This window comes from Ylistrum balloti, unplaced genomic scaffold (genome assembly GCF_031769215.1).
Source record: "Ylistrum balloti isolate Yb309-2 unplaced genomic scaffold, AGI_CSIRO_Ybal_v1 Utg370792, whole genome shotgun sequence".
Taxonomy (NCBI): domain Eukaryota; kingdom Metazoa; phylum Mollusca; class Bivalvia; order Pectinida; family Pectinidae; genus Ylistrum; species Ylistrum balloti.
The window spans coordinates 847,188-858,590 of record NW_026782462.1 but is presented as its reverse complement, the minus strand read 5'-3'; the positions used below and the strand labels follow the sequence as shown (position 1 = coordinate 858,590).

Here is an 11,403-nt window from a genome sequence, read left to right as displayed (position 1 = left end):
GTATCACGGTTGCTATCTATCGGTTAGAGTAGCACGGCTGTTTCTTCTTTACTTTTGTTATTTCAGACACTAGTTTTTCCATTTGAGGATATGTTGTCGGTATCACTAGAAAAAAGGTGAACTAATGCTACATGGTTTAGAAGACACCGGTCAGTGAGTAACATGGTTTGTATGGGAGACGGGTGCATGTGTTGAGAACGAGTTTGTGAGTTATCGTGGTATGTTTTCATAGACCTTAGTCACGAAAGGTTTTGTAGGCCTCTGTGATGATGATTCGTAGGCCTCCGTGAGTATGTTCTTGTAAGCCTCCGTAAGTATGTTCCTGTAGGCCACCGTAAGTATGTTCTTGTAGGCCCTCATGAGTATGTTCTTGTAGGCATCCGAGAGTATGTTCTTGTAGGCCTCCGTAAGTATGTTCCCGTAGGCCTCCGTGAGTATGTTCTTGTAGGCCTCCGTAAGTATGTTCTTGTAGGCCCTTATGAGTATGTTCTTGCAGGCATCCGTGAGTAAGTTCTTGTAGGCCTCCGTAAGTATGTTCCCGTAGGCCTCCGTGAGTATGTTCTTGTAGGCCCTCATGAGTATGTTCTTGTAGGTCTCCGTAAGTATGTTCTTGTAGGCATCAGTGAGTATGTTCTTGTAGGCATCCGTGAGTATGTTCCCGTAGGCCTCCGTGAGTATGTTCTTGTAGGCCTCCGTAAGTATGTTCTTGTAGGCATCCGTGAGTATGTTCTTGTAGGTCTCAGTAAGTATGTTCTTGTAGGCCTGCGTAAGTATGTTCCTGTAGGCCTCCGTAAGTATGTTCCCGTAGGCCTCCGTGAGTATGTTCTTGTAGGCCTCCGTAAGTATGTTCTTGTAGGCATCAGTGAGTATGTTCTTGTAGGCATCCGTAAGTATGTTCCCGTAGGCCTCCGTGAGTATGTTCTTGTAGGCCTGCGTAAGTATGTTCCTGTAGGCCTCCGTGAGAATGTTCTTGTTAGCCTTCGTGAGTATGTTCTTGCGAGCCTAGGTGAGTATGTTCTTGTAGGCCTCCGTAAGTATGTTCTTGTAGGCCTCCGTGAGTATGTTCTTGTAGGCCTCCGTATGTTCTTGTTAGCCTCCGTGAGTATGTTCTTGTAGGCCTCCGTGCGTATGTTCTTGTAGGCCTCCGTATGTTCTTGTTAGCCTCCGTGAGTATGTTCTTGTAGGCCTCCGTAAGTATGTTCTTGTAGGCATCAGTGAGTATGTTCTTGTAGGCATCCGTAAGTATGTTCCCGTAGGCCTCCGTGAGTATGTTCTTGTAGGCCTCCGTGAGTATGTTCTTGTAGGCCTCCGTGAGTATGTTCTTGTAGGCCTGCGTAAGTATGTTCCTGTAGGCCTCCGTGAGAATGTTCTTGTTAGCCTTCGTGAGTATGTTCTTGCGAGCCTAGGTGAGTATGTTCTTGTAGGCCTCCGTAAGTATGTTCCTGTGAGCCTCCATGAGTATGTTCTTGTAGGCCTCCGTGAGTATGTTATTGTAGGCCTCCGTATTATCTTGTTAGCCTCCGTGAGTATGTTCTTGTAGTCCTCCGTGCGTATGTTCTTGCAGGCCTCCGTGAGTATGTTTTTGCAGGCCTCCGTGAGTATGTTCTTGCAGGCCTCCGTGAGTATGTTCTTGTAGGCCTCCGTGAGTATGTTCTTGTAGGCCTCCGTGAGTATGTTCTTGTTAGCCTTCGTGACTATATTCTTGTAGGCCTCCGTATGTTCTTGTTAGCCTCCGTGAGTATGTTCTTGTAGGCCTCCGTGCGTATGTTCTTGTAGGCCTCCGTGAGTATGTTCTTGTAGGCCTCCGTAAGTATGTTCTTGTAGGCCTCCGTGAGTATGTTCTTGTAGGCCTCCGTAAGTATGTTCTTGTAGGCCTCCTTACAGATGTTATACTTAGTATAAGTGGTTAATCATTAGTAAGAGGAGGGTGGAAAATGATTTTTGGGTCCATACATACGTATAAGTTGTTTTTCAATTTCCATTCTTCTTTCTAACAATTGTTCACTTTATCAATGCCCCTACTCTATACAATACTACACCTTCCCTGGCTTTTCGTAGCTGTTCTTTTGCCGACATTTAAAAGTTTATGTTTGAGATTGTGAAGTTAATATTGGGAGAAGCTGAAAGTGTCAGTAGGGGTATACTAAGTGGTAAATTAAATAGGTTTGTTACGAGATTATTGACCGAATGAGTGTGATGAATTTCGTGCGTTATGGGGTATGTGGTGATAGAAAAGAAAGACTACTGGGAGAAGTAGGAGATGGGTCGGTAGGTACGTCTATTTATTGGGCGGAGTACAGAAATGGTGCGTGTTTGTTGTATGTGTTTTATGTGAAATTACAGTTCGTCATTTAAATTGGTAGATATGTGCATCTGCAAAGGTGAAGAATGTGTACAATACAGAAAACGCCATGTTTTGTTTAAGTGCGGTGTCACGTTCTCTTGTCACTTCTGTTTCCAAGTATGTGGTATGTATGTTTTATGCGATAACTAAAGATGTACAATAAGTGCATCTGACGAGCTAATGAGTCCGTAAAATACACACAAAACGGTTTGGGACCTAGTGGGTGCATTGCTTGTACGGTTCCTGGAAAAAGGACCCCGCAGTATCTTTTGTAATTAACATTGTTATTCCAAGTTGATTTGTATCTGTCTGCTCTAATATATCGAAAAATGTTTGTATCTGTACTCTTTAGTGTACCGGGGTTTGTTTGTATCTGTCTGTACTCTGTGATGTACCGGAGTTTGTTTGTATCTGTCTGTACTCTGTGATGTACCGGGGTTTGTTTGTATCTGTCTGTACTCTGTGATGTACCGGGGTTTGTTTGTATCTGTCTGTACTCTGTGATGTACCGGGGTTTGTTTGTATCTGTACTCTATGATGTACCGGGGTTTGTTTGTATCTGTACTCTGTGATGTACCGGGGTTTATTTGTATCTGTACTCTGTGATGTACCGGGGTTTGTATCTGTAATCTGTGATGTACCGGGGTCTGTTTGTATCTGTACACTGTTATGTACCGGGGTTTGTTTCTATCTGTACTCTGTGATGTACCGGTGTTGATATCTGTACTCTGTGATGTACCGGGGTTTGTATCTGTACTCTGTGATGTACCGGGGTCTGTTTGTATTTGTACACTGTGATGTACAGGGTTTGTTTGTATCTGTACTCTGTGATGGAACGGGGTCTTTTTGCATCTATACTCTGTGATGTACCGGGGTTTGTTTGGATCTGTACTCTGTGATGTACCGGGGTTTGTATCTATACTCTGTGATGTACCGGGGATTGTATCTGTACACTGTGATGTACCGGGTTTGTTTGTATCTGTACTCTGTGATGGAACGGGGTCTGTATGTATCTATACTCTGTAATGGACCGGGGTTTGTTTGTATCTGTACTCTGTGATGTACCGGGGTTTGTTTGTATCTGTACTCTGTGATGTACCGGGGTTTATTTGTATCTGTACTCTGTGATGTACCGGGTTGGTTTGTATCTGTACTCTGTGATGTACCGGGGTCTGTTTGTATTTGTACACTGTGATGTACCGGGTTTGTTTGTATCTGTTTTCTGTGATGGAACGGGGTTTGTTTGTATGTACTCGGGGTCTGTTTGTATCTGTACACTGTGATGTACGGTGATGTAACGGGTTGTTTGTATCTGTACTCTGTGATGTACCGGGGTTTGTTTGTATCTGTACTCTGTGATGTACTTTGTTTGTACTGTACTGTGATGTACCGGGGTTGGTTTGTATCTGTACTCTGTGATGTACCGGGGTCTGTTTGTATCTGTACACTGTGATGTACCGGGTTTGTTTGTATCTGTACTCTGTGATGGAACGGGTTTGTTTGTATCTGTACTCTGTGATATACCGGGGTTTGTTTGTATCTGTACTCTGTGATGTACCGGGTGATTACCGGGGTGTTTGTATCTGTACTCTGTGATGTACCGGGGTATGTTTGTATCTGTACACTGTGATGTACCGGGTTTGTTTGTATTGTGATGGAACGGGGTCTGTTTGTATCTATTGTGTATGTGATGTACGGGGTTTGTTTGTATCTGTACTCTGTGATGTACCGGGTTTGTTTGTATCTGTACTCTGTGATATACGTACACGGGGTTTTTTTGTATCTGTACTCTGTGATTTACCGCGGTTTGTTTGTGTCTGTACTCTGTGATGTACCGGGGTTTGTTTGTATCTGTCTGTACTCTGTGATGTACCGGGGTTTGTTTGTATCTGTACTCTATGATGTACCGGGGTTTGTTTGTATCTGTACTCTGTGATGTACTGGGGTTTGTTTGTATCTGTACTCTATGATGGAAAGGGGTTTGTTTGTATCTGTACTCTGTGATGTACCGGGGTTTGTATCTGTACTCTGTGATGTACCGGGGTTTGTTTGTATCTGTACACTGTGATGTACCGGGGTTTATTTGTATCTGTACTCTGTGATGTACCGGGGTTTGTATCTGTACTCTGTGATGTACCGGGGTTTGTTTGTATCTGTACACTGTGATGTACCGGGGTTTATTTGTATCTGTACTCTGTGATGTACCGGTGTTGATATCTGTACTCTGTGATGTACCGGGGTTTGTATCTGTACTCTGTGATGTACCGGGGTCTGTTTGTATTTGTACACTGTGATGTACAGGGTTTGTTTGTATCTGTACTCTGTGATGTACCGGTGTTGTGATGTACCGGGGTTTGTTTGGATCTGTACTCTGTGATGTACCGGGGTTTGTATCTATACTCTGTGATGTACCGGGGATTGTATCTGTACACTGTGATGTACCGGGTTTGTTTGTATCTGTACTCTGTGATGGAACGGGGTCTGTGATTGTAATGGACCGGGGTTTGTTTGTATCTGTACTCTGTGATGTACCGGGGTTTGTTTGTATCTGTACTCTGTGATGTACCGGGGTTTGTTTGTATCTGTACTCTGTGATGTACCGGGTTGGTTTGTATCTGTACTCTGTGATGTACCGGGGTCTGTTTGTATTTGTACACTGTGATGTACCGGGTTTGTTTGTATCTGTTTTCTGTGATGGAACGGGGTCTGTTTGTATCTATACTCTGTGATGGACCGGGGTTTGTTTGTATCTGTACTCTGTGATGTTACGGGGTTTATTAGTATCTGTACTCTGTGATGTACCGGGGTTGGTTTGTATCTGTACTCTGTGATGTACCGGGGTCTGTTTGTATCTGTACACTGTGATGTACCGGGTTTGTTTGTATCTGTACTCTGTGATGGAACGGGGTCTGTTTGTATCTATACTCTGTGATGGACCGGGGTTTGTTTGTATCTGTACTCTGTGATGTACCGGGTTTGTTTGTATCTGTACTCTGTGATATACCGGGGTTTGTTTGTATCTGTACACTGTGATGTACCGGGTTTGTTTGTATCTGTACACTGTGATGTACCGGGTTTGTTTGTATCTGTACTCTGTGATGTACCGGGGTTTGTTTGTATCTGTCTGTACTCTGTGATGTACCGGGGTTTGTTTGTATCTGTCTGTACTCTGTGATGTACCGGGGTTTGTTTGTATCTGTCTGTACTCTGTGATGTACCGGGGTTTGTTTGTATCTGTACTCTGTGATGTACCGGGGTTGGTTTGTATCTGTACTCTGTGATGTACCGGGGTCTGTTTGTATCTGTACACTGTGATGTACCGGGTTTGTTTGTATCTGTACTCTGTGATGTACCGGGGTCTGTTTGTATCTGTACACTGTGATGTACCGGGTTTGTTTGTATCTGTACTCTGTGATGTACCGGGTTGGTTTGTATCTGTACTCTGTGATGTACCGGTGTTGATATCTGTACTCTGTGATGTACCGGGGTTTGTATCTGTACTCTGTGATGTACCGGGGGGGTTTGTTTGTTTCTGTCTGTACACTGTGATGTACCGGGTTTGTTTGTATCTGTACTCTGTGATGTACCGGGGTCTGTTTGTATCTGTACTCTGTGATGTACCGGGTTTGTTTGTATCTGTACTCTGTGATGGAACGGGGTGTGATGTACCGGGGTCTGTTTGTATCTGTACTCTGTGATGTACCGGGTTTGTTTGTATCTGTACTCTGTGATGTACCGGGGTTTGTTTGTATCTGTACTGTGATGTACCGGGTTTGTTACTGTGATGTACTGTACTCTGTGATGTACACTGTGATGTACCTGTGATGTACCGGGTTTGTTTGTATCTGTACTCTGTGATGTACCGGGGTTTGTTTGTATCTGTACTCTGTGATGTACCGGGGTTTGTTGTACTGTACTCTGTGATGTACCGGGGTTTGTTTGTATCTGTACTCTGTGATGTACCGGGGTTTGTTTGTATCTGTACTCTGTGATGTTTTGTTTGTATCTGTACTCTGTGATGTACCTGGGTTTGTTTGTACTGGGATGTTTGTATCTTGTATCTGTACTCTGTGATGTACCGGGTTTGTTTGTATCTGTACTCTGTGATATACCGGGGTTTGTTTGTATCTGTACTCTGTGATGTACCGGGTTTGTTTGTATCTGTACTCTGTGATGGACCGGGGTTTGTTTGTATCTGTACACTGTGATGTACTTTGTTTGTGATGTACCGGGGTTTGTTTGGGGTGATGTACCGGGGTTTGTATCTGTCTGTTTGTATCTGTACACTGTGATGTACCGGGGTTTGTTTGTATCTGTACTCTGTGATGTACCGGGTTGATATTGTATCTGTACTCTGTGATGTACCGGGGTATTGTACACTGTGATTTTTGTATCTGTACTCTGTGATGTACTCTGTGGTTTTTGTATCTGTACTCTGTGATGTACCGGGGTCTGTTTGTATCTGTACACTGTGATGTACCGGGTTTGTTTGTATCTGTACTCTGTGATGTACCGGGTACTGTATGTATCTATACTCTGTGATGTACCGGGGTTTGTTTGTATCTGTTTGTATTTGTACTCTGTGATGTACCGGGGTTTGTTTGTATCTGTACTCTGTGATGGACCGGGCTTTTTTGTATAATTTAGAAGTTAGTGAACCGGGTCTGTTTGTATCTGTACTCTGTGATGTACCGGGATGTACCGTTGGTGTTTGTACTGTACTGTGATGTACCGGGGTTTGATGTACCGGGTTTGTTTGTATCTGTACTCTGTGATGTACCGGGGTTTGTTTGTATCTGTACTCTGTGATGTACCGGGGTTTGTTTGTATCTGTACTCTGTGATGTACCGGGTTTTTGTATTGTACTCTGTGATGTACTTTGTGTGATGTGATGTACCCGGGGTTTGTATCTGTACTCTGTGATGTACCGGGTTTGTTTGTACTCTGTGATATACCGGGGTTTGTTTGTATCTGTACTCTGTGATGTACCGGGTTTGTTTGTATCTGTACTCTGTGATGATTGTATATCTGTACTGTGATGTACCACTGTGTGATGTACCGGGGTTTGTATCTGTACTCTGCGATGTATCAGGGATTGTATCTGTACACTGTGATGTACCGGGGTCTGTTTGTATCTGTACTCTGTGATGTACCGGGTTTGTTTGTATCTGTACTCTGTGATGGAACGGGGTCTGTTTGTATCTATACTCTGTGATGGACCGGGCTTTGTTTGTATCTGTACTCTGTGATGTACCGGGTTTGTTTGTATCTGTACTCTGTGATATACCGGGGTTTGTTTGTATCTGTACTCTGTGATTTACCGGGTTTGTTTGTATCTGTACTCTGTGATGGACCGGGGTTTGTTTGTATCTGTACACTGTGATGTACCAGGGTTTGTATCTGTACTCTGTGATGTACCGGGGTTTGTATCTGTACTCTGCGATGTATCAGGGATTGTATCTGTACACTGTGATGTACCGGGGTTTGTTTGAATCTGCACTCTGTGATGTACCGGGGTTTGTTTGTATCTGTACTCTGTGATGTACCGGGGTTTGTTTGTATCTGTACTCTGTGATGTACCGGGGTTTGTTTGTATCTGTACTCTGTGATGTACCGGGGTTTGTATCTGTACACTGTGATTTACCGAGGTTTGTATCTGTACACTGTGATGTACCGGGGGTTGTATCTGTACTCTGTGATGGACAGGGGTTTGTTTGTATCTGTACTCTGTGATGGACAGGAGTTTGTTTGTATCTGTAGCCGGTACTCTAATCCATGACATTGTATGTCTCCAAACCAACTCCAATCTCATCTAAGCCTGCCGATACAAACCAATTTCAATCTGAGCACTTTCTATATGTTATTGCTAACTCTAGTCTCCAAGTGGTATTGTTTATTTAAGTGTTTAACCATCTACGATCTCGCCAGTGTTAATTAAATTATTCGTCTACGACTATCTTTGTATTTGGAAGCAATAAAACTTTGCATATCTGATAAAAAATAAAAAGGTAATTTTTCCTTTCTTCATTCAATGAGAAACAAATATCTACATTTCATTGTCTTCTACAAAAACTTGATCAGCCATGTTATATGTGTATACATCCCTAATACAATTTTAGGTAACACGATTTATAAAACTAGTGTAGTATTAATCACACATTGAGGAGTATTGTAATGTTATTATGACCTTTTAAGTTGGTAACACTGCTGTAAATTGTATTAACGTAGCGTATGTATGTCTCGTGGCTACAAGTAGACTTACGGATTCTCATCCACTGTGTGAAATCAAAACCACACTTCTCTCAATTTGTCAAAAAGTCATTTATTTATCTATTTTGTTTTGCCCTTTTTTCATGTGGTATAACTTTTAACGTTATCGATTGTGTTTTGTCTTTAAATAACATTATTTACCATGACTATCCTATATATTCTTTAGAATTAGCAATAAATGTCAAGGACACAGCAGACTCTTACCTTGATTTCCTGCTACCAAACCAACAGTGACAGCATTTCGCCGTGAGGATACTAATTGTGGTGTTTTCAATTTCTCTGTTGTGAATATTCCATTTATGGATAGTAACCCAGAGAAGCCGTTTAAGTAAATAGGTGATATAAAGAGGTTATGGAATGCTATCTATCAAGTTGATCTATATTGAATTAGCGATATCACTAAATGAAATTTCAATGTCTCTAATTGGAGTTATTAAAAGCACATTTTAAAGATAAATATCTGAACGGCACCCCATAAACCAATATTGTTAACATATCGCATTCTCCACTCCCTGTGACATCAAAGGACCCTTCGTGATGATGATAAATGAAAATTGAATAATTTTATGAACATTTAATGCTGTTCTGAATTCCATAGTTGTTTGTCACGCATTGATTAGGTGCATTTTAAATATTCATTGTTACCCTTTAGATATAACGTATATAGGCTTTGCATTTAAGTTGATCCTTCATTATTACACTCAATGTTGTACTGACATATTGCAGAACAATTGATAATATTGTAGGACAATTAATGGTATTGTAAGACAATTAATGGACAATTAATGGTATTGTAGGACAATTAATGATATTGTAGAACAATTAATGGACAATTAATGATATTGTAGGACAATTAATGGACAATTATTGGTATTGTAGGACAATTAATGGTATTGTAGGACAATTAATGATATTGTAGGACAATTAATGATATTGTAGGACAATTAATGATATTGTAGAACAATTAATGATATTGTAGGACAATGAATGGTATTGTAGGACAATTAATGGACAATTAATGATATTGTAGAACAATTAACAATATTGTAGGACAATTAATGGTATTGTAGGACAATTAATGATATTGTAGGACAATGAATGGACAATTAATGATATTGTAGAACAATTAACAATATTGTAGGACATTTAATGTTATCTATTTGAATTTAGAGCGATGAAAAAAAGTGATAGTTAAGAATTTGAAAACCTACTGGTAATGTCGGAGAGAATTGAAAATATTTAAGTACATTCTATAAGTACACGTATGCTTGGCATGTTTTTAAAAAAATATTTCTTTGAACTTTTCTGCTAAAAACACTGCTTCAATGCCACTTCTTTTTGGAAAAATATTCTCACTTACATGTCCTCGTAATATGTGTTATGCCATTTATCGTGTGCATCTAATTGGTGTTTAACCTTGACCGTTTCTAAACTTCAGAAGAAATCGGAAATAGATCTACAATAATGTTAATGGGAATATAACACGCATGTGAGGAATTCGGTATCACAGTATCTCTACTGACTGCAATCATACATGTACTTGGAGTTTTATAACGCTTTGCCTTATCATACCTGTCAAGGACATCTATTACTTGAATGCAAGCAGTACCTTTTGTACAAGTCTCAAACGATTCCTCAACACAAGGTGCTGAGTCATGATTCGCCAACATTGACCTAATTTTAACTGGAACACAAAGACATCAATGTATACAGGAATGATATTTTATTACACCGTGTAAATGATAACAGGATGTGCAAGGCCACATGTATATCTTCATATAGGTCGTGTTCAATAACGAGACTGTCCGTGTCAATGGGGTGCTGAACCAATGATATCAGTGATAGTCAGTGAATGAATAATATTTTTGATAGTCAAACGTTCATGTTATACCCAGTTGCACTTTATAACAAAATATATCTGTGATTCCGTGGGGAGAAATGACTTTCAGACCTGATAATATAGTCTGTCTGTAACTCGCCTGACCTCTTTATTTGCTCTCTTTTAAGACAGGCCTTTTTTTCTATCAATAAAAAAATATTCAGACGAAAAATCCCGAGCAGTTTTTTATTTCAATGATATCGTCGTACAACATCAATAACACTAATGTGTCTGGTTGGGAGAACATTTACATGACGGCATGCAAGCTTTTTTTATACCCAGGGTCAGTATTGTAATACAAGTGCTTCTCGCCTTTATCGGGTCAGATTGGTTGCATCAATATCGAAACGTATTGTCCCTCTATCACACCAGCCATCGTGTTTTACACAGCCGTTAATACATCTATATAGATCTAGCCGAATGGAGACTATAATTGCAAATATCCCTGGGCACATAAAATCGTCCGGCAAAAGGATATTCTGATTGTCAAGCCTGTTGAAATGTACATGGTCTGAAAAGATGCGATCAGCGACAAAATTTTCAGTTTAGATCGACGTAAAAAAAGGAATTAGGAATTATCACTACAGTTCATCACCATCCCAACGGACAGGTTATCCTGTTGAAATCAAGTGAACCAGATGACGCGACTAAATGACCTACAACATACGCGCTTGCGGGTAGCGTCGTGGGACGGCATTCTGGTAAGGTCTCGGCCATATCATCAAATAAACATGACACACCGTACATATACTCATCGGTTTAAGTAAATTGACAAAAAATACACAGACATTTCTTTTATTGCATTGCTGAACATAACACGTATACTAGTCATTAACAATTAGAGCAACGACAGAATCAATATCATTGCCCCAGTACAAAGTCAATTATGAAAATTAAAGAACGGGCCACT

General features: G+C 40.8%; 1 protein-coding gene across 1 annotated transcript; it reads right to left on the bottom strand.

Moving 5' to 3' along the window:
* Positions 1–210: 210 nt before the first annotated feature.
* LOC132558493 (uncharacterized) lies at positions 211–11,190 on the bottom strand. The gene is made up of 2 exons (XM_060223058.1): positions 11,161–11,190; positions 211–1,002 (listed from the first exon to the last, which is right to left on the bottom strand). Exons 1-2 carry the CDS (start codon positions 11,188–11,190, stop codon positions 211–213), a joined length of 822 nt encoding a protein of 273 aa, XP_060079041.1.
* Positions 11,191–11,403: the final 213 nt, after the last annotated feature.